We start from the raw sequence: 24,607 nt of genomic DNA, 5'->3' as shown, positions 1-24,607 counted from the left end.
CATTTTATTGCGGCTATTTTGACAGCAATAAAACGTTGGCCAAAAATCGCGACCATCTGAAGCATTGAATTCCAATGTATTAATTCAGATGGACGATTTTTAGAAATGTCAAAACGTTGCGGCCGCAGTAATAGGACATTGGCGGCCAAATACGTAGCTGGAAAACATAGGGAACTGCTGGCAAACGGAGGAGAAGGGAGTTTAGCAGCAGCTGGTGCTGCTAAAGCAAGTCAGCTGGCTTATTTTAAATAATAGAAGCCCTGCTGAGGATTTATGCTGGCCAAACAAGTTCTGCCGCACCTGGCCATGTGGATGGATGAAAAAATAAACAAATTTTAGTCGTGACTTGGTCGCAGCTTTTTCTCGATCATGTGGTTTTCGGCCATGATGCACCAGGCGAAAAACATATCACCCATGTGAATGAGGCCTCAAAGACATGAATAGTAAAACTTTTTATGTGTTTATTCAGTTAGGTTGTGCTTTTCCACAGTTGTGACTTGTTTAACATTTAGGACATAATTTATTAGTAATAAATGCAGAATTTCAGATAATACTAAAGGGCTCACTTATTTTTTCATGCAACTGTACATCATACAGTAGCAGGCATGCAGCTGCTATGCAGCCGCTGTACATAGTAGCATAGTATGTTAGACTGAATGAAAACAATGTCCATCTAGTTCAGCCTGCTTTAACCTCCTTGTTGGTCCAAAGGTAGGCAAAAAGAAACCAAGCAAGCCAATTAGCTCCTATGGAGGAAAAAATTCCTTTCTGACTCCATAAGGGCAGCCAGAGTAATCCCTGGATCAACATTTGAGATCGACAACCCCACTGGTCACCTAATGTCTACCGTAGTAATATCGTAGTGCTAAATTAAGGTGGTAATTGGCCTCTTTTGTATGTAGGTCATATAATCTGACAAGGGAGTGCCCAAACATATGCATAAGGGCTCTTTCACATGACCGTATATGTTTTTATGTTCGTTAGCACCGTAAATTCGCATGAATGGACGATTTTCCGGGATCAATGGCTAGAGATAATTAGCGTTTTCTGCCCATTCACACGACCATGTGCATCGTTTTTAGTGAGAAAATACATTTAGTGAGAAAAGCCCTCGCTCGGCATAAATCCTCAGGAAGCCTTCAAGTGCCTAAATAGAGTCATCTGTAAACTTTTCGTAGCGTTGGATGTTGCTAAAATGCCCCCTCCTGCCTGTTTTTCCCCAGCTCCTATAGAAGGCTAATAGCATCTGTAAATTCAAGGACTTGCAATCAAAAATATTTGATATTTTGGGTATGGTAAGGGCAGATTGTTCATAAATTTGTATCAAAGATGATTCAATTGTGAACACATAACTTCCATAACAATTCTATTACTCTGACATCACATGACTTGTTAAAAATCATTTACCATTCTATATGAACCTACAAATGAGTGGGTTGGATTTCCAAGTAAAAACTGTATTTTGTCTTTGGTAAGCTCCCCCTAATGGTGGATGCAAGCAGGCCGAATTTTATCATTTAACACTTTGACTGTGAAGTTGCAAATTTGCTGCCGTATATCAGAAAAATGGAGCACTGAACCCTCTAAAGATACAGTATATTGTAAAATTAAAGATGTATTATAAACATCAGTTAACAAAGCTGAACAAGTTGTAAACATGGTTATTCACTGATATGATTGTTGTTTAAATGTTATTAAGCTATGTAAATGACAAAATATCTTAGATTTTCACACATGAACCTCTGTCTGACATTTGTTGTATATGCACAGAGGAAGTTGGAAGGGCCAGTATGGAGTGGACTTAGGAGTTGAACTCTTTTCACAGGTTGAATATCTCATATCTATCCATTTCAAGGGGGTGTAAGTAAGGGGCGTAAGAGAGTAAGTGAGTGTGTAAGTGAGTCAAATAAGTGTGACTGAGAGTGAGCGGGCAGTGAGAGCTTGTGAGTGATTAAAAGAAAAAAATTAAGACATGAAGGGCAGAGGCACATTAGTGGTTGCGAATGGGCAGAGGAACGTGAGGAGTGTGATAATTTCCTGAGAACAATTAAAGATAACTACCTTACCCAACTTGTATGGGAGCCAACTAGAGGGAGGGCCACTCTGGACTTATTATTAACTAACAAACCGTACAGAATCATAGGGGTGCAGGTTGAGGGACACTTGGGAAATAGTGACCACAATATAATTAATTTCCAGTTGTCATTCAATTAGAAGCCTTATCAGGGAACGACAAATAAACTAAACATTAATAAAGCTAAATTTGATCAGCTCAGCACTACTATCGGTAACATTAATTGGGATAGCGTACTCAAAAATAACAGTACAGGAGAAAAATAGGAAAAGTTTAAAAACACCCTAATTACCTCATGCGAGCATTTCATACCCTTTAAAAATAAAAGAACTACAAGTATAAGGAAACCAATGTGGCTCGACAAGACAGTAAGGGGGGCAATAAGCGGAAAAAAGAAAGCATTTAAATTATTAAAACAAGAAGGCAGTGAAGAAGCGCTAAAAACATGCAGGGGAAAAAACTAATTATGTAAGGAAAAGATCAAAACTGCCAAGGAAGAGGTAGAAAGACTGATTGCCAAAGAGAGCAAAAATATCCCTAAACTATTTTTCAATTATACAAACGGTGAAAGGATTTGCACTGAAAGCACTGGCCCTTTAACAAATAATGCAGGAGAAATCATAGAAGATGATGGGAGGAAGGCAAATCTATTAAATAGTTTTTTCTCAAGTGTATTCACAAAGGAAAAAGAAATGTCACACAAGATGCAGGGAGATAAAACAAACCACAAAATATCACCTGCCTAACTCAGGAGGAAGTGTAGAGTTGGTTGAAAAAGATTAAAATCAATAAATCACCAGGCCCAGATGGAATACACCCAAGGATTCTAAGGGAAATAAGTGATGTGATAGACAGACCGCTATTTCTTATATTTAGGGACTTTATTGAGATCAGGGTTGTACCTCTGGATTGGCATATTGCCAATGTGGTTCCAATATACAAAAAGGGGTCAAGAAAAGAGCCTGGTAATTACAAGTCAGTAAGTCTCACTTCAATCATTGGAAAAAAATCGAGGAGTTTCTGAGAGATGCCATCCTAGAATACCTCAAGGAAAACCACAGTATAATTCCTCACCAGCATGGGTTCATGGGAGGTCGATCATGTCAGACCAATTTGATCAGCTTCTACAATAAAGTTAGTTCTAGGCTGGACTTGGGAAAGTCTATTGATCTCGTATATCTGGATTTCTCTAAAGCATTTGACACCATGCCGCATAAGAGGCTGATATATAAAAAAAAAAAGGCAGCTTAGTCTGGGCGAAAACATGTGTATCTGGGTAAAGAACTGACTCAGAGATGGAAAACAGAGGGTGGTAATAAATGGTTCATACTCTGATTGGGCCTCTCCGTTGCTAGTGGGGTGCCACAGGGTTGAGTATTAGGCCGCATTCTGTTCAATATATTTATTAACGACCAGATAGATGGACTGCACAGTAAAATATCAATATTTGCAGACTATACAAAATCATACAAGATAATTAATACAATGGAGGACAATGTACGGCTGCAAATGGACCTAGATACGTGGGTAGAAAAATGGCAAATGACGTTCAATATTGATAAATGTAAGGTTATGCATATGAGCAGGAGACGGGCAAGAGGGGCGAGGAACGAGAACATTAATCTTCCACTATATAACGCAGCCCTCAGATGGAATACTGCAATATTGCAGTCTTCTTGCGGGTTTCCTGTTTCTGCTTTTGTTTGGAAATTATTGCTTGTGTCCGGCTTGCTGTAAGTTCGTACAGCTGAAAATATTATTTTCAATAAAGTAAATATAGCGAGTTCAACATGCAAAAAAATCTTATTCTTTCATTTGAAGTTTTCACATAAAAGCTTGAGACAAAAATTAAAATTGTTGTGTTACATTCTGCCATGGCAACTAACTCGTTTCCACCGACTTGCGGTCCTTCTCAAAGTTGAATACACATGCCAATAGCTCCCATTTAAAATTCTACAGCACCTCCTACAAGGTGAAGTCTCAGGCACTTGTCAGGCCTCAGATGGAATACTGTGTACAGTTTTGGACACCGGTGCTTAGGAAAGATGTTGCAGTCCTTGAGAGGGTTCAAAGAAGGGCAACTAAATTAATAAATAGAATGAGAGGACTGGAATGCCTATCAAAATTGGGATTATTCACCCTGGAAAAAGATGGTTAAAGGACGACCAAATAACTATGTATAAATACATGAGGGGACGATACAAGGATCTTTCCCATGATCTGTTTATACCCAGGACTGCGACGGTAACAAGAGGGCATCCTCTACGTCTAGAAGAAAGCAGGTTTCATCACCAACACAGAAGGGGTTCTTTACTGTAAGAGCAGTGAGGCTGCGGAACTCTCTGCCTGAGGACGTGGTGGCAAAATCCATAGAGAAGTTTTAGAGTGGACTAGATGTCTTTCTAGAGCGTAATGATATTACAAGATATAGACATTAAATAACCAGTGGGATTGTTGATCCAGGTCTTGGAGTCAAGTAGGAACTTTCAAACATTGATCCAGGGATTATTCTGGCTGCCATTATGAAGTTGAGAAGGAAATTTTCCCCCCAAATGGGTTAAATTGGCTTCTGCCTCATTGGATGTTTTTGCCTTCCTCTGGATAAACAAGGGGGGTGGAAATAGGCTGCACTAGATGAACATTGTCTGCTTTCAGCCTAGCATACTATGTTACTATAGCTATCTATCTATCTATCTATCTTATATCTCTCTTTCTATCTCCTATCTATCTATCTATCTATCTATCTATCTATCTATCTATCTATCTATCGCATATCTATCTGTCTATCTATCTATCTATCTATCTATCTATCTATCTATCTACGGTATCTCATATCTATCTATTTGTCTATCATAATACAAATGAATTCCTAGCATGGTCTGAATGGTGAAGCTAGGGTTTGTTTCTTTCAATTAATGGTTTGCTCTGACTCTTTCAGGTCAGTGAACAATTTTCTGATGACCGGCCCCAAGGTAAGAGACATTCCTTTGATCTACATGTAGACTTTGTAAAATGATTTCTGGCCTGTGCAAGATCTCATTTGTAATCAGCAGCAGGGTTGTGGTTTTGTCTTGTGTTGTAACTACAATTGTACAGTTATGAATGCAGAGTATTGCAGAATTTAAGCTAACTGTAATTCCTTCAATTAATCCCAAAAATATTTTTAGTCGAAGACCTAGATACTAATTACACCTATTATATATTTTTACATGTCTGCACTGACAGAAAAACATGGCTTTAGGAATATTTTTTTTAATCCACCATAGGTGCCTTTCTTAAAATTTAGAAACTTCTCTTGTGCAGTATGAATTTGGGTAAAGGGGTTATACCGTCACAGAAAGTGATTGAATATCATTAGAATATATCTACACTTTCTGATTGGTAGGGGTCTCGAGACTCTCGAATGATCGTGAGAATGGTTTAATTGTTAGAGCGCCTTCAATATTTTCCCCACACAGCAAAGCTCTGCAGCAACAGTTTTCCATTCATGACTCTTCATTTTCAGAGTTGAGGGGGTCCTGGCTATTGAAACCCTTATGATGTAATTTCACATTAATGTATTTTCTTATAAAGGGCTTGACTCATCCAGACTAGCTGGATGATTTCCAGAAACAGTTGCTGGAGTATATTAGCAGCTTGGAAAATGTTTTTTTTTATCGTAGTCATTTCTGTGTATGTTGAACCTTATGTTGCTGAGCTAAACTTTTTCAAGTAGTTAGGATGTATTAGAAAAACAGTGTAAATCACACTCACAACTCGCACTGAATATTTATACAACAATCTGGCAGATTTTGCTATCGCTAAACTAAGTGAGAGCAAAAAAAAAAAACACTTTAACATACCTTGGATATAATATTCTGCAATATCACATTAACATAAGTACAATGGATTTAAAAAGTTTTCAGACCCTTTCAATTTTTTTTAATTTTGTTATGTTGTGACCTTGTACACATTAACAAAACAAATTCATGATTTCCCCCATTATTCTGCACTCAATACCCCATGATGACAAAGTGAAAACAGAATGTTAGTTTTTCATTTTTAGAAAATTGACAAAGATTTCTAACATTGATGTAAGTGTTCAGACCCTTTGGTATGACACTTGAAATTTAGCTCTGGGGGCTTCCTATTTCTCTTGATCATCTTAGAGATGTTTCAACACTCTGATTGGATTCTCAACCGTTGTAAAATCAGTTGATTGGACATAATTTTAAAAGACGTATGCCTGTCTATATAAGGTCTCACAGATCACAATGCATATCAGTGCCAAAACCGAGCCATGAGGTGGAGAGACCTGCCTGTAGAGCTCTAAGACAGGATTGTTTGGAAGCACAGATCTGGAGAAGGCTACAAAAAAATTCTGCTGCACTGAAAGTTCCCAAGAGCACAGCGGCCTCCATAATTCTTACATGGAAGAGGTTTGGAACAACCAGGACTTTTTCTAGATTTGGCCGACCCACCAAACTAAGTAATTGGGGGAGAAGGACCTTGGTAAGAGAGGTGACTAAGAACCAAATGGTCACTGGCTGACCTCCAAAGATTCTTTGTGAAGATGGGAGAAACTTCCAGAAGGGCAGCCATCACTGTATCCTCCCTCCAATCTGGACTCTATGGCAGATTGCCTAGAAAAAAGCCTCTCCTCTTTAAGAAGCGCATGAAAGTCTGCCTGGAGTTTGCCAAAAAACACCTAAAAGATTCTGACTGTGAGAAACAAGATCATCTGGTCTGAGGAAACCAAGGGTACACTTTTTGGCCTCAATTTGGCCTCAAGTGTTATGTCTAGAGGAAACAAGGCACTTCTAATCACCTGTCCAATACCATCCGTACACTGAAACATACCGCTGGCAGCATCATGTTGTGTGGTGTTTTTTAGTTGCTAGGACAGGGAGATCAGTCAGGGTTGATGGAAAGCTAAATAATGCAAAATACAGAGATATTTTTAATGAAAACCTGATCTAGAATGCAAAAACAGACTGGGCAGAAGGTTCACCTTCCAACAAGACAATGAGCTTAGGCATGCAGCCAAGACAACACAGGAGAGGCTTAGGAACAACTCTGTGAATGTCCTTGATTGCCCCAGGCAGAGCCCTGACTTAAACCCAATCGAACTCTGGAAAGACCTGAAATGGGCTGTCCATTAACGGTCCCCATCCAGCCTGACAGAGCTTGAGAGGATATGCAGAGAAGAATGGCAGAAAATACCCATATCTGGGTGTGCAAACCTTGTAGCATCATAGGAGCACTTTCTGTGTTGGCAAAATCCCATTAAAAAGGAGAATTATTCTTGGCTATGTCAGGATTTTGTTTTACACAACCAAGTGTCATATTTTAGTTCTGTTCTTATTTATCTACATCTGCAATCCTGCTTTAACCATGAAGGTCAATGCACAGGACATTACTAGTAAATTGTAATACGCTTATCTCAAAAAATGACTACAATACTTAAGACCCCTTAACATAAGTGCCTGACAGCTGTCCCATGAGCTGCTGCCCAAATATCGCTCCTGTGCTTTACACACGAATGATAGACATGCAAGTGAATGGAGGTGGAGCCGTTTTAGTTCCACCAATCTGCCCCCATTCATATCAAACAGGAACTGCTCCATTATTGAGCGGCTCCTGTTATGCAGCCAAATGGTTGCTTGGTTTTTAGTTCTCCTAAAAAACAAACGACTCTGACAGGTGAGCGATTTCTCACTCAGTACCCTGTCGATGGACGCATGTGCATAGGATGACTATCGCCCGAACTCACTGTTTCCAGCCACAATTCAGACAATAATCATCCTGTGTAAATTATCCTTTAGAATGGTGAAAATATAGTAACTTAATGACTACTTGTTGATAGGAGGAATAGGCCAATAGGTATTTTGCACATATGGTATAAACATACTAATGGATCTTCTGTGCCATAAACAGATAACCAACTGTATCAGGTTAGCTTTGACCCAGAGTCTTAGGAAGCCCACTGTCTGATTAGCTGCCTAGTAATAAATAGTCACACAAGGGCATATTACTACTATTACTTTATTAGCCCCATTCTCCTGATGACGCCAGTCCTCTAATAAGGGTGCTTATGCTAAGCACTTATAACACAGATAATCACTATGGAGTTGTAATACCTATTACTAATTTTGCCAATTGTGATATTCATTGTGAATGACAAAGATAACCAGAAATAGTTTTACTCACGGTATATTGCCAAAGCAGCAACTAGAGGAGACTGCAGGGAAGCCACACGAAAAACCATAGATATAAGCCAGGAAATATTGGCATAGAGTCAGAAGACAGTTGGACATAAGCGATAAGCCAGGGAATGATCTTAATTAAGATTCAAGGAATGGAGTACACATCAGGAAGAAGAAACACTGGAACAAATCTAGAGGCAAAAAGACTTAAGTTAGGTCAAGAAATGCTTGATGTTAGTGGATTTATATATCCTACCAGTGGTGATATCATTAGGCCTTAGCATTTGCCATAGTAGTGCAATACAACCTAGAGGAAGGCACAAAGTACAGTATATTGGAGAAAAGAGATTATCAGTAGTTATATACTATGTACGTATGGCTTACATGGGAGTGAAAAAGGCTGAGAAACATTCTACTCCAAATAAAAAATGCTTACATTAGTATTATTTGCATGAGTCAATTTACATTAAGTCCCCCCTCTCCCCCGACTGCATGAGTTTCCAAAGAAATATCTAGCTTCTCAATTCTACATAACAAAAAGCTATTGTTGGGTAGTTCTTTTTAATGTTAACCTCCGACACATTTAACGTTTCCCAATTTGAAAGCAAAGTTATTTCTCAAAAATCCATTTTCTCTTTATGTGTTAGGGAATATGATGTCACCACTTAATTTCTATTTCTTATAGGCTTACCTAATCTACTCAAGCAGTGTGGCAGCTGGGGCACAAAGTGGTATTGAAGAGTGTAAATACCAGTTTGCTTGGGATCGGTGGAACTGTCCTGAGAGAACATTACAACTTTCCAGTCATAGTGGACTACGTAGTGGTAAGAAGTTTCCAAACTTACCATTTGTAATGCCTCAGAAGTATCCTTTTTTTCTTGGCTAGTCTACTACATCTATTTGTCTACAGAATAAGTCAGACTTTATTTAGCAAAAATGTTGCCTTTGAATTCAACATTTTGGTTCCAGCGTCGTTGACATATATAGTTAATGAAGTATGCTCTTGAGTCATAATTGGCCATAACAACTTGGAAAGTGATCTTAAAGGGGCTTTAAAGTCATGCATTGAATACTGAAAACTGAATGAACATTGTATTTTGGAACTTGGAGAGCCATTTCTTGGATTCAGCAAACCTATCTGGGCTGTTTGGCAATTTTAGTGGTTTCTTCCTGTTGGTGGAGTCTATTCTCATTTAGAAGTTGTATCTTCTAAAAAACTGGACTTACTTCCATCTTCGTGGATAACTTTTTTGTACTTTCCAAATAAATCAAGTCTTCATTAGCAAATTTCAAAATAGGTTCAACATAAAGTGACTGGGGTTAAAAAACCCTCAATTTCCCAAGTATCCTCTTTTCCAGACTGGAACCCTCATTCTACTGGATCTTCTACCACAAGCAGCAGTCACTATGAAGCTGGGGCTTCTTCTCCAGTCTGGAGCATTCATTTCAACAGGATCCTCTTCTCCAGACTGGAATCTCAATACAACAGGACTCTCTTATCTCGTCTCCAAATTCCATTTCCACCGAATTATCCACCATCTGGAGGCTCTCCTTCAGCAGGATTCATTTCTCCAGGTTAGAGTTTTTATATTTTTTTAATGGGACCATTTCTTCAACTTGTAATTTCTCCATCATGCTTTGGCAGTTCCTTTGTGTTTTAATTTTTATGTTTTCTTGGTGATACTGAGCATTTCTTTGATTCTGGTTTTCAGAGACAGAAAATTGCACAACACACCAATATCTAGGAGGATAAGTAAAGATAATACTAACATTCAGATCAGTCCACAAATTAGTATTTTTACTGTATTTCTTCTATCATCACTTCTATTTTTGTCACATTTTATGAGAAGATGACTTTTCAAATTTGGACGTGAAGTATTCACTAATCAAGCCTCTTAAATACATCTTTGGACTATTTTTTTGGTTTTTGGTTCAGTTTGCAAGAAAACTACAGTACATTCAACAGAATTTTATTATGATCACAAATTGGAAAACCAAAAATCTTCCATTAGAGACAGAAGGTCCTACTCATAAAAAGAATAGAATTTAGTTAGCTGAAATGCACTATAATAACTCTGCTTAAAAGAACTACAGCATGCCCAGTAACGACCGAAAGATATGGAGTCTACCCTCAAGATTCATAGAGACAGTCCTGTTGTCCAGCTCCAAAATAAGAAGGCAATGTTAACCAGATGTGTCCCTACTTGTACCTATTTTTTTTACAAATGCAAACACTCACGAGATTCCATCATGAGAGATGTTTATGATGGCCTTCCTCATGACATCCACAGAATCACAGTACCCATCAAGGAACCAAAGTGGAAACAACAAACTACACAGAAGACAGTCTTTGTTAAATACATTGAGTGTCCATCGTGGCTGTATAGTGTCGGTATACATGGGAACACAAGGACTTTGTTCAGTTTAGCAACATATAAGTAAAACGATGAACAGCATGACCAAAGCTAGATGGGGCTCGTGGTAAAATGTTTAATATTTATGTATTTCATTTCTCTGAATGATGATGGTTTTCCTTGTGGATTTCTTAACACAATATTGAAGCTACAGTAGAATTGGACTCCTCTAAAAAGGCCGTACCATCCCAGCCACATTAACTGTGCATTGTTTGTTTCATTAAAGTTTACAATGTCACGAATTCTAGAATACTGAGTCAATAATACTGAGAAAGTAATTTTGAAAAACGTCTTTAATATTAAATTGATGAAAATAATGAAATACTGTAAACAGAAAAAGTATAATATAAAAGAATGTAATTACATTTTAAAATCGGGCTGTTTCATATCATTTTTGGGCCATACAGTTGTTTGTTCTTTTTTAATTATGCATGCTGTATAGAGATGAGTGAACGTGCTCGTTTAGGACAATTACTTGATCAAGCATCGCTTTTTTCGAGTAACTGCCTACTCGGGTGAAAAGATTCGGTGGGCGGCGGGGTGGAGCAGGTGGTAGCAGGGGGGAACAGGGGGGAGCTCTCTCCCCCCCCCCCACTCCCCACCGCAACCCCCTGCTCACACCCTGTGCCCCCCGAATCTTTTCCCCCAATTAGGCAGTTACTCGAAAAAAGCGATGCTCGATCGAGTAATTGCTCTAAACGAGCATGTTCGCTCATCTCTAGTGCTGTACTATCTAGGTTTGCCTTCTATTGGTTTTCTTTTTTATAGATACAAATATTCAATATCCCTATATATACGTATATATAGTACTGTGTAAAAGTTTTAGGCAGGTATGAAAAAAATGTTGCAAAGTAAGAATGCTTTAAAAAATAGAAGTGTTAATAGTTTTTTTGGTCAAATAACAAAATCCAAAGGGAAATGAACAAAAGTGAAAACTAAATCAAATCAGTATTTGGAGTTTTCACAACAGCATCAGTTTTTCTATGTACACTTGCACACAATTTTTGAAAGAACTCAGTAGGGAAGTTGTTCCAAACATCTTGGAGAACTAACCGCAGATTTTCTGTGGATGTCGGCTTCCTCAAATCCTTCTGTCTCTACATGTAATCCCAGGCAGATGTGATGATGATGAGATCAGGGCTCTGTGGTGCCAAATAATCACTTCCAGTGCTCCTTGTTCTTTTTTACACTGCAGATAGCTCTTAATGATAACGGCTACATGTTTGGGGTCGTTGTTTGGCTGCAGAATACATTTCAAGTCAAGCAGACGCCTTCCATTTTTCAAATTCTCACTTTGCAGCATTTCTTGGACACCAGTCTAAAACTTTTACACAGTTCCGTACATCTGCGGATTCATTTCTATTTAAAGATGACCTATTTAGTCCTCTGACAAGGGGATCAAATTGTATAATGCTGTGTATAATGCTGAGTCCCCACTGGCTTTTTTGACACTTTATTTTAATTCTAGACCCCTCCATTAGCCCAATTCATATAGAGCCTAACACTACTGTTTTGTTAAGTGGGCAGTTATCACTTAGTGTTAATGGTTGATGTCACTTGGGAGGGGAGACTGTGCACATGACAGTGTACTAGTGTTGGGCTCCATATGTAATGGGAACTATTGTGGGCGGTTGGGGGTAAAGGGTCTTGAAGAAACATAAAAATGGTAGTAGAGTCAGCGCAGACACAGCTATAATGGTATGCAGCCCCCCCACTTAACACCATAGATGTATACTTTTTTGTGCTGTGCCAAATAGTCTAGTTGGGCACCCTCTTTAGGCAGCCTGTCCATGGGTGTTGTGATATCCCGCGGCGGATCTCTGCCGTGGGAGCTGCTGCCGGGTAGCAGCAGCCAGCAGACGGATCTCCGCGGTGCGCCTATCTGACAGATAGGCCCACAGCAGAGAATCACGGCAATTCGCAGCATGCTGCAATTTGCAGGCCGCGATTGGAGAATCGCTATGATTCTCCGCTTGTGGACAGGGGGGGCTGCGCTTTCCATAGCAATGGATTATTGTCGCGGGGAACGTAATGCAAAAACGCTCGTGAACAGGCAGCCTTAGTTTCTAAAAAATCAAGACAGACCTGGTAAGAAGACACTTTCGATATGTTTGTCTATCTTTTTTTTGTATATAAACACGTATTGGCCCATACACATATGGGCCAAATGTGATGTAAACACAGCCCATTATACTGTAAAAATAAGTTACGTAACATGTTTTAGATTTTACAATCTATTTTGCTGCAATAAATGTAATCACTGTAAAATATAATAAAAACTTCCCTCATTCTTCATGACGTCAGATATATGTGTTATGATGCCTAAGATGTTCACAAGATTCAAGGTTGTGCCTATTAGTGCAATGAGCTATAGATAAAAGCTACATGAACTGCATTGCACATTTGTGTATGTTTTTGTATTCAGCTGTTTTATTCTGGAGAATAACTGTTTTACAAAACAAAAAAATGCAATTACGACCTTCTATTTTTGTGTTACAGCAAACCGAGAAACTGCTTTTGTGCATGCTATCAGCTCAGCTGGTGTAATGTACACACTGACACGGAACTGCAGCCTTGGAGACTTTGATAACTGTGGTTGTGATGATTCCAGAAATGGGCAGCTGGGTAAGACACTGATTCAGTACAGAAAGCCATGATAAGCTTGCCAATTTAATGCATTATCATTCATATTTATTGAACTACTATGTACTAAATGATCCTTCTTAGATCAAAATCACATAGAATGAGTAAATTCCCGACAGAAAATAAGTTGTTGGATCTTAGAAATGATTTTAAAGTTGCTTGAAAGGAACCTTTCCAAACTCTTTTTTTCCTTTATGCATTTTTCACTCTTCTTGTACCATAAATTGAATAGTAAAACTATTGTACAATTAAACTGTAATGCCTTCTTTTCTATGTTTTTCTATTTTTAAAAGCAGAGATTTTACTATTTGAAAAGTGTCCTGACATTACAGTCTCTATATTCTGCTTCTTTTTTTAAGGCCATGGACACTTTTGATCAACTTTGATTTGATCAGAATTTAGCTTAGATGATCAGCTAGAAGTCAAGAGAGGCTGGAACCTAAGCAGCCAGAGAGCCTTTCTGATGGATATGACTGTGTCATTCTGCAACTTGCTATGCAATGGCATACATGTAGGCCGCAGAAGCCAAATGGTTCAATTTTTTAATTACATGGTTCAAAACATGATTAATGGTGTCCATAGCCTTTAAGTGTTCATGTACATGGCTTTATTACAGTTTATAAAATACACAATCATACACAATCCGAGTTGTACAGAGCCATAATATGGCACTCATAGACATATGTGGGTTATTACTGTATTCCTGTAAGCCTCTGATCTCATATGGAGGCACAAAGAGGTTTATTTTGACAGATTCATACTGAATTGAAAGAGAAAAAATATAGCTCTGCCCTGTGCAAGGTACCTAAAAAGTCAAATTCCAATAACAATTAAAGCATACCTGGCCTGCACTTTTGGGTGACCCTTCATAATCAGCTGCCATGTGTGGGCATGATGAGTAGTGGCATTCCTAGCCATTATTTGACTTTTGCCCTACATTGCTTACCAATTTTCTCCTCTGCAAGCTTGATATCTAATTCCCAGTCTTTCCTGAGCTTGTGGGAGGAGACAAGCTGCTATGATGCCTCCCATATACTACACACATAGAAGAACAGGATATGATGTTCTTCTCTCTGTAGCACACCTTTATAGGCAACAGCATCATGGAGGACAATGTACAGCATTACTTAGCAGTGTAGCTGTGATTTTAATAGCCAAGAGGCATGAAACGCTTACTATTCATTGCAGCCATATCTCTTGTGTTTCTCTATGGCTCCCTCCAACAGCTCCTTCCTCTTCTCTCCTCGTCCCTCCTCTCTCAACAGACTTCTATGGGAAGCATGGGATACAGCAAGCAAAGATGCACCCCCTTTTCCTATAATCCATCTTGGTTTTTACTGCTACTAGAAATGGGTTCCACATGGCAATAAGCAGTGGAAAGCAAGTTAAAAGGATACCTAATGGTCAGCACTTTAGAGAGAATTTTTAGCACAAAAGTGTCATTTTAGGTAAATAAAGTGATTTTCACTTTTGCTAGTTATCTCGTTGGATATCAATTAGGCACTTCACTTTGAACAAATTTGTGCTTATTTAAGTTTGCTTCCATTAAACCAGGAGCACATAGGATGCTTTCTTATAAAAATAAGAGATTAATCTTATAAAAAATAGAAACTCTGCATCTATCTCCTGGAGTCGTCATATTGAAGGTCCATTGACCCATCAGTCCCAATTTCTTGCACTCTGTATTTATCCCTGTCAGTCATATCTGTCAAAATAAAGAATACAAGAGCTCTATAGTGCAGTCAGCGTGGGTCAGTGGGAAAGTGAACGGTAGGAGTAAGGTTACCTGGAAGGGTTGTGCTGGTGGCACAACCAACTTGTGATCCTGTCAGAAATAAGCAGCAGCTTCCCCGAAACCGAACCGGCAAGAAGCCTCCGTTAGCCAAGGTAAGATGAGGGATTGCAGGCATAGTATGACAGGAGACCCAAGATATTAGGCAAAATTTATTATGGCAGCACAAGAATGGCACCTTCTGGTACCTAAACATGTTACCAGAATAAATTTTGCCTACTATCCTGGGTCTCCTCTGAAAGCGCATTTATACCCCCTCATGTTCTCTTGTGCTATGTCTGTCAGAGATATATAATGTAAATATATATTTTTTTGGGGGGGGAGGGCAAAGCAGTGCTCAGAATGGCCTTCAGGGAGCTGTAAACAGGCCTTCTGTATACTGGAAGGTGCGCTAATCAGCAAGGACAGGTGTACAGGTGTGTCTGGAGGAACTAAAATCTCTAGACACATTGAGTCCCTTGCTGAAAGCCAAAAAGGGTGCGGTAGCTGCATCAGTAGCTAGGAGTCTGAGGTCCTGTGCGGACCAGACTGTCACGTGTCTGACAGAGGAAGACATCCTCCAGGCACCCCGGCTGGGAGGATAGTAACAGGGGTGCTGCGGGTTGGAAACCCTGAAATCGTTTTATGCTCCAGTACATGTTTGCTGCGTGTGAAATAAAACTGGTGGAAGCTAGAATTTGAAGTAAGCTGGTGATAAAAAAATATAGGTGTGTATTAAGCTCAGCATGATGTGATATCACAGTGTGTCGTGCTATCAGGGTGGTTTATTATGTACACTCTGAATCACTTTATGATGGGTTTTGTTATGTTAAGATACGAGAACAATAGATTTTAATGGGTTAAAGACGTTTTCCAGGGAGAATACTACAGATGACCTATCCTTAGGATAGGTGATCAATAATTGATCGACTGCGATCTGTTACGATATACTATCCTTGCCAGCCCGGGTGCCCTAGATCTCACCCACAACCCCTGTCCCTGCCTACTTGCCTCCACTCCTGGCTAACCCCAGGCGGGCAACTGGGCGGCGATCCCTACTCTCAATAGGGACCGAAAAAGGGTCGCTGGCATACCTGGATGGAAAGGGTAGAATACTGACAGAAAAGGCAGATGTAAATAACTAATACGAACAATACTAAGCAGAACTGAGGCAGATGGAAAAACCTGGCGGATAATAGCAAAGTATAGCAGACAAGATGACAGAAGTAGGAGGCCAACCGAGGCAGACTAGCTAGCACACTGAGGGAAACCAATAACTGGCAGTGATTGTCAGTCTCTGCCCGACCTTTAAACAAAAGCCTCCACCCATGGGTGGAGAGAGGGAGACAGCTAACTCCCAACAGAACATAATAAAAGGGAGCTCATGCACAGCAGCTGCACTCGCAGGTGCGCGCACACGGCGCCATGCGCCACCAGCACTATGCCAGCCAGGCACCCGCACCCCCGGCAGCTGGACAACAAGCTGAGGGGACGTGTCATGACTGCGGGACCCCACACACCGCCGGCCTGGGAGGACCAGCAACCGCTGCATGGTAATAGGGTCTGTCGCTTGGGACCCCGACAGATCAGCTGAGTGGACGCATAATCTCAGCGCCACAAATACACAGAGGTGGATGCTTAAGCAGTGGAAGTCTCCGTGCCGACCTCTGTGTAGTGGCCGTTGCTTGTAACTGCAGGCATGGCTCTCATTGAAATCAACGTGAGCTGTGCCTGCAGTTACAAGCATCGGCCACTTCACAGAGATTGGAGCGGAGACTTTCGCTACTTCCATCCCGACCTCTGTGTATTTGCAGCGCTGACAGCATGCGCTCGCTTAGCTGATCGGTCGTGGTCTCGAGCGACGGACCCCAGCTGATCAACTATTGATGAGCTATTCTATCTAAAAACGCACCTCTTCAGGGAGGCATACCGCATTCCCTAAACAAACCCCTCTGTACGACGCCTGATAACATGCTCCCTGACCTACTGACTGCAATCCTTGCCAGCTACCATCAACTGCTCTTGCAGTCATACCGATTCAGCCACCTTACGGCCAAATGTCTGACATTGTCTCTGTGTATAGCATCCCTCACTCTCCACCTCGCCATACCGGTCACATCTCCAGCCCCTTTACCTTCTGTATCCCCCCATTACTTGTAGTATGTAAGCTCATTGGAGCAGGACCCTCACCCTTATTGTTTCCATCAACCGATTACTATGTAACCGTGGTTCTGTAATTTTTGTACTTTTGTCTGTCTGTACTCCCCCTGTCTATGTAAGAGCTGCGGAATATGTTGGCGCTATACAAATAAAGATTATTATTATTAATAGTATTTTCCACGGAAAATCTCTTTAAGATCAGATAGCTTTCTGCGCTATCACAATCAAGGTAAAAGTGGTCACATCTGTATATGGAAGATTACAAATATAGGCTTGATGTACCTTCTCCTTGTGTACTACTGAAGTATAGATGATATACACAAGTAAAGTGTGTTAATAACTCTTTACATGGAAGACCATTCACATTAATACTGCAACACAAAATGTAACAATAACTGTCCTCAAATTGAAAATAAGTAAAGTTGATACATTCTAAAGTTAAAAAAGTTTTTCTGATTAAGATAGTCTTCCTTGTCTTCTGTAATAGATTCTGTGTTGTTAATACAACACAATAAAGATTCTTTAACAGGGAACCTGTCAGGACATTTATGCTGCCTTCTCTGAAGGCAGCTTGTAGTCATCTCAGGCATGCTGATTGCAGCCTTTCTTTCTACTATAATCATTTTGCCTGAGATCACAGTTTATTTATTGCAGTTTGCTGCCAGGACTGTGAACAAGGAGTTTGATGTACTCATGAGATATGAGCTCCCCTGCCACTGATTGACAGCTTTCTCCCTACTCACAGTAATACATTACTTTAATACATTAGAACTAATCATATTTCCATTTGTAGCCCCATTTTCAACTTATAGGATTTCAGTAATAGATACTTCAAACCTGATATATACACTACTAGCACTAAAATAAGGAAAATATTAAATTTTCATTCTTCTGCCACCTTGCATAAAACTAATCATAACTGTTACAGATACTGGAGCTTCCAACGTGTTCCCAGCAGGGGGCAGTGTTCTCTGTCACCTATGAATCCTCGTGCAAAATGTAAACAATTCATATTGATTCTTTTACTATGTGATCAGATATGTGTACTTGCAACTATCCACAATGTAAGAAACAGCATTTTGCCTGCCAACAGTACAATATCCAAATGTGATGTATTGACCATCGTAATGCTTGTAATTCTTTGTTCCACTTTATTTTGAAATGTTATATATATATAGCTTTCTTTTTTCATTTAATTTACATTATCACTTTTTTTACTTACAGGAGGACAAGGATGGTTGTGGGGTGGCTGCAGTGATAATGTAGGATTTGGAGAAGCTATTTCTAAGCAATTTGTCGATGCGCTAGAGACGGGACAAGATGCTAGAGCAGCCATGAATCTCCATAATAATGAAGCAGGAAGGAAGGTACCATTATATCATTATACAATAAATGTAATTATTTGCCCTAAAGCCCTGACAGTGTAGGAAAAAAATGCAACAACTATAATATAGCTGATGTAACAATACATAATATTGCAACAAATATTACTAAAAATGATACAAAGTAAGATTATCTGTATTTACCAACGTGTCAAACTTTTCCTCACTATTGGCTTTCTATGTAGAGTTTTAGATTTCAATTTTTTTATTACTTTTCAACAAGCAGAGATGGCAAACAGGTACAAAGAAATGTCAAAAAGCAAAAGAGTGCTAACAACAAATCAAACAGTCAAAAACAATTGCAGCCTAAAATATTAGGATACATATAGAAAAATATAGAAGAGAAGGGAAGAGAAGAATTCATGCTGCCAAAGTATGGGTCTACAATTGTCATACTATTAATACAAGAGGTATTACCACTGCAATCAGCCAAGGTAGTTGCTAAGAATTACTGTAGGTAGTCAAAAAGGTTTGGGCAGGGATGCCAGGGATGTCTGATGTAGGGTTCTAGCTGCTCTACAGTCCTCGGTCGTCTTTGATGTATTTTTTATTTCATAATCCACTAAATGTTTTCTATTGGTGAATGGTCTGCACTGCAGGCGGCCAATTCAGCACCAGGACTCTTCTTCTGTAAAGCCATGCTGTGATGGATGCAGTATGTGGTTTAGCATTGTCTTGCTGAGATATGCAAGGCCTTCCATGAAAGAGACGTTGTCTAGATGGAGCATATATTGTTCTAAAACCTCTATATACTGCTCAGCGTTGATGGTGGCTTTTAAGATGTGTAAGCTGCCCCTGTCATAGGCACTAATACAACCCCATACCATTAGAGATGCAAGTTTTTGAACTGTGCGCTGATAACAAGCTGGATGGTCCCTCTCCTCTTGAGTCCACAGAACAGTGTTCATGGTTCCCAACCAAAGATAATTTCAAATTTCGAATTATCTGACCACAGAAAAGTTTAGAATTTTCCCTCAGGCCATTTTAAATGGGCTTTGGCCCAGACAAGACTCTGGATTGCATTGATATATGCCTTCTTCTTTGCATGCTACAAGTTTAACGTGCATTAGTGGATTGTATGACAAACTGTGTTCACAGAGAGTGATTTCTAAAAGTATTCCAGAACCCATGCAGGGATTTGCATTACAGAATCACTCCTGTTTATAATGCAGTGATGTTTGAAAGCCCGTAGATTTCGAGCATCCAATATTGACTGTCAGCCTTGTCCCTTGTGTACATGAATTTCTACAGATTCTCTGAATTTTTTAATGATATTATACACTGTAGATGGTGGGATATTCAAATTGTTCCACCATTTTTTAGATGCAGTTTTTCACAGATTGGTGAACCTCTGATCATCTTTGCTTCCGAGAGACTCTGCCTCTCTAACATGCTCATTTTATACACCGTAATATGACCTAGAAAATTGACCTTTCAACTTTTCTCATTAGTACCACTTACTTTTCCAGCCTTTTGTTAACTCTGTCCCAACTTTTGCGAGATGTGTTGCTGCCACCAATTTCTAAATGATTTAATTTTTTAAGTGAAATGGAAAAATGTCTGTCTCCCTTTCACCTTCTGATGTGTTCTGTGTTATATGTGAATAAAATACTGTTATATGAGATTTCCAAATCATTGCATTCTTTTTGTATTTATATTTTACACGGCGCCCCCAACTTTTTTGGAATGAGGGTTGCAGTCTACTAGGGAAAAGTAGATTAAATAATTCCCTAAATTATAAATTGCATCAGCTTGAAAGTAGATGGATACATCACTAGTAGAGATGAGTGAACGTGCTTATTTAGGACAATTACTCGATCGAGCATCGCTTTTTTCGAGTAACTGCCTACTCGGGCAAAAAGATTCGGGGGGCGGCGGGATGGAGTGGGGGGTAGCAGGGGGAACAGGGGGGCTCTCTCTCTCCCCCTCCCACTCCCCCCGCTCACCCCCGGCGCCCCCCGAATCTTTTCGCCCGGTTTAGGCAGTTACTCGAATAAAGCGATGCTCAATCGAGTAATTGCTCTAAACGAGCACGTTCGCTCATTTATAATCACTAGTATACTGTGAGTTCACAATTGTTTACAAGTATTTCTCTGTTCTGTGCAGGCAGTGAAAAGCACCATGAAGAGGACATGTAAGTGTCACGGGGTCTCTGGAAGTTGCACTACTCAAACTTGCTGGCTTCAGCTGCCTGAGTTTAGAGAGGTGGGCTATTATTTAAAGGAAAAGTATCATAAAGCTTTAAAGGTGGATCTGCTCCAGGGAGCGGGTAACAGTGCGGCCAGCAGAGGTGCCATAGCTGAAACTTTCAGTTCTATCTCCAAGAAAGAACTTGTTCACCTGGAAGATTCCCCAGATTACTGCCTAGAGAACAAAACCCTGGGCCTTCTGGGGACAGAAGGCAGGGAATGTCTTAAGAGAGGCAAGACGCTCAACAAATGGGAGAAGAGAAGCTGCAAGCGTTTATGTGGAGACTGTGGTCTTGCTGTAGAGGAGAGAAGGGCAGACATGGTCTCCAGCTGTAACTGCAAGTTCCACTGGTGCTGTGCTGTTAAATGTGAGCAATGCAAAAAAAGCGTGACTAAATACTTTTGTGTGAAGAAGGAGAAGCGCGAGAGGAGCGGAGGAGGCATTACTCGCAAGAAAGAAACTAAACTTAAAAAAAAGTTTTAGGACTGACATTAACTGGTCTGTAAGTCTATTGTTTCTAAAAACTGTATAACTGGAACGAAGAATGGATCTGATCGCCTGCTGATACAATATGGTGATTTGGTTTTCAGCTACAATTAATAACTGAACTAATAGAATGCATAGTTATACTGAAAGCATGCAACCTGAGCAGCACTGCATCCTGCACAATGCATGCTCTTAACATAAAAAAGTATACGATCGTCATCTATTTTTCTTACACAGTTTCATAAATGGTCACTAATTTTTCAAAAAACTTGTGCTTATGTGATAGTCAATGTAATAACTTGCAAAAGTGGAAATTACTGTATTTGCCTAAAATGACATTTTTGCGTTCAAAAATCTCTCTAAAGTCCACTAGGGGTTTCCCTTCCTTCTAATTTGCTATCCATTGCCTGTTGTCAAGTGAAATCAGTCTTTATTGACAGGGATAATGAGAGATGGAGAACAGGAAGTGAAGGGGGGGGGGGGGGGGTGATGATTCATGCTGCCCATGGAGAACAAAGGGTAGTGGGAGTGACCTGCTGGAGGGAGACAGAGGGAGACTCACACAGACACTACAGCTAATAGTAACTGAATGTTTATTGTGTTATAGTTACTGGAATCACATCTTCACTGCTCAGTACGTCTCCAGTGTCCTAAATGATGCTGTTATTTGTGTGTGTAACAATGAGTTAGAAAGCACAATCTGCAGTTGTCTCACAGTTCGTGCACAGTTTATACAGGATGGCATAACAGCTAGACTCCTATCACCAGCCCAGAAAGAACTCAGAATTACACATACAGCTTGCAAAGGGGAAACTGGTGTTGAATGCAGCATAGAAGTCATAAAATTGCTAGAAATTGTGTTATTCCTCATGCAAGGCAGCTTATTCTGAACGTCATCTGAAAAATTAGAAACGCTCTAAGGGCTCAGTCACACGGGCATTTTAACAGGTGTGTTTCCGCACGTCAAAAAATTTGCACTGGATAGAACCAATACTTTTCAATGGCAACGGTGACGTGCGAATTTTACATGCAAAAAAATGCCTGCGGCGAAAATTATAGGACGCCGGTTTGCAAAACGCATGTAACTGCAGCAAACCGGTGTTCTGTATTAGTCTAACACCTGAATTCATGAATGGGTGAGTGCTGCCTTTGATTGGCTGAGCGCAGGGACCAATGAGAGGCAGCTCTCAGCGCTCATTCAATAGCTGAGAGCCTCTCCTGATTGGTCACAGTGTTCAGTCAATCAGTGGCAGACCATTCAGCAGGTGGGGATTTTAAATCCCTACCTGCTGAATACTCCTCACAGCAGTGCAGGAGAAGAGCCGGCTGGACACGCCTGAGCAGCTGCAGAGAGGCGAGGATACGTTTTGTTTTTTTTTACACATTATTGGATTGATTTTGAGGGAAAGGCTTATATTTTAAGCCCTTCCCCAAAAATCACTGCAGCGCTTGCCGGCAGCCCATTGCTTTCAATGGAGCCAGCTGTATTGCCGGCACCATTAAATTCAATGGGAGAACATCGCTCTCCTCTGCCACAGCTGTCACAGCTGTGGCAGAGGATCGCGATCTTCCGTACATGTTCTCAGTGGGGTTGGCGCTGCTGCCGCCGGCCCCATTGACCACAGGTGAAACCCCTGGATGTGACAGCATCCAGGGGTTTCACATCCAAGGAATCCCCTGCTGCAGCTGTCACAGATTTTTGCCGGCACATGCGGTGCGCTTTTCACGTGAAAAAACGCACATATATCCACTCGTCAGACTGAGTCCTTATGCTATCCTCAATGAGAGCAGCATAAAGTAGTTACAAACATGCTGATTGCAGCATTGTGTCACTTAAAGGGTAATGAGCAGTGGTTTTAACTAGAGATGAGCGAGCGTACTCGTTAAGGCAAAATACTTGAGCGAGTATTGCCATTTTTGAGTACATGCCCTCTCGTGCCAAAAGATCTGGGGGCCAGCGGGAGGCGGGGGACGGCGGGGGAGAGCGGGGATGAACGGGGGGGAGATCTCTCTCCCGCTCCCCTAGGCTCACTCCCACAACTCACTGCTCACCCTCGCCATCCCCCGAAACTTTTCTCATGAGCGGGCATGTACTCGAAAATGGCAATACTCGCTCGAGTATTTTGCCTTAACGAGTATGCTCGCTCATCTCTAGTTTTAACCTCTTAAACACCAGTTTGTTTTGGTCCTAAAAAAACAGACACTTTTTAGCAATTTTACCCATCTGGTAGTTTTATGGCCCTATGTTTCCCCTGGCCTGCGAAAATTATTTTTGCTGCATTTTTTGTCACATATAGGGCTATTTTTCAATACTTTTTTTTTTACTGAATCTTTTTCAGTTTTTTAAATTTTATTAAGCGTACAAAAAAGCAAATTGAGGTGTACAAAAAGCAAAAAAAAAGATTTTTTAAATGTATAGTTCTTTATTTTTAAAATTGTATTTACATAAAAATAAAGCACAGGAATGGGTTCGCCATTTTGTTTTGGACGCTTTGATATATTTGTATAATCTTGCATTACTTGATGGATATGGCCATGTTTTATGTTGGCGTCAGTAGTGGGTTGTTTCCTTTTTTTATAAATATGCTTATTTTATTTTTTTTACTTATTTTTGTACCTTTTTGTTAACATCTCTGTCCCCCTGGGCATAATAGAAGACTTCTGGTGGTCATGCACACTGTATTTTTATTTTTTTTATTTCACACTTTTCCCATGTAATTGGAGCATCCATAGGAGCTCCAATTACATGGGAAAAAAAACACATCCTAGTGCGACAGTCACTTTCAGAGCTGGTCAGGGGTCTGCTAAGACCCTGCAGCTCTAACATACCGTTGTTTCACTGACGATCACGTGATTGCCGGGTTCCGTGACTGCACGGAGTGTTACGTAGATTGCAAAGGAGAAGGCATAAGTGGTTAAAAAATGCTTCTCCCTTCTACTTTGGGTCCTCTGCTGTGACCTGCTCTGGCTAGATTGTAGGAGTTTTAATCCCACCTATATATTTACTATTGTCCAGGATTAAAGCCCAGGACCAAGCGCCATGTATTTTTGGCACTTGGTCCTTTATGGGTTAAATAACTTACATGCTTCTGCATCTCCCAGCAAGAGGTGAGTCCAGTTTTTTTGGGAGGACCTACTAGCCACACCCATCCATCCTGATTGACAGTTTTCTATGTATGCAGTGTTATAGCTAGAAAATTGTCAGTCAAGGAAGATGGGTGGTACTAGCAGCTCCTTATGAATAAACTGGATTTATCTCTTACTGGGAGCTGCAGAAACAAACTGTAAGTTCTTAAAAACTA

The 24,607-nt window shown here is 40.2% G+C and overlaps 1 protein-coding gene across 1 annotated transcript; it reads left to right on the top strand.

The window, feature by feature from the left end:
• Positions 1–4,957: 4,957 nt before the first annotated feature.
• On the top strand, positions 4,958–21,302 carry WNT8B (Wnt family member 8B). The gene is made up of 7 exons (XM_066601623.1): positions 4,958–4,971; positions 5,013–5,046; positions 8,945–9,083; positions 9,619–9,834; positions 13,173–13,298; positions 18,472–18,614; positions 20,736–21,302. The coding sequence occupies exons 1-7, from the start codon at positions 4,958–4,960 to the stop codon at positions 21,300–21,302; spliced, it is 1,239 nt and encodes a 412-aa protein (XP_066457720.1).
• The last annotated feature ends 3,305 nt before the right edge of the window (positions 21,303–24,607 follow it).

This window comes from Eleutherodactylus coqui, chromosome 4 (genome assembly GCF_035609145.1).
Source record: "Eleutherodactylus coqui strain aEleCoq1 chromosome 4, aEleCoq1.hap1, whole genome shotgun sequence".
Classification (NCBI taxonomy): Eukaryota; Metazoa; Chordata; class Amphibia; order Anura; family Eleutherodactylidae; genus Eleutherodactylus; species Eleutherodactylus coqui.
This window is presented reverse-complemented; position numbering and strand designations above follow the sequence as displayed.

Excerpts from the sequence above, each read along its gene's own strand:
- WNT8B (XM_066601623.1), top strand. Across the intron at positions 9,084-9,618 it reads TCATAGTGGACTACGTAGTG|ACTGGAACCCTCATTCTACT; the intron begins GTAAGAAGTTTC and ends CCTCTTTTCCAG. Across the intron at positions 18,615-20,735 it reads ATAATGAAGCAGGAAGGAAG|GCAGTGAAAAGCACCATGAA; the intron begins GTACCATTATAT and ends TGTTCTGTGCAG.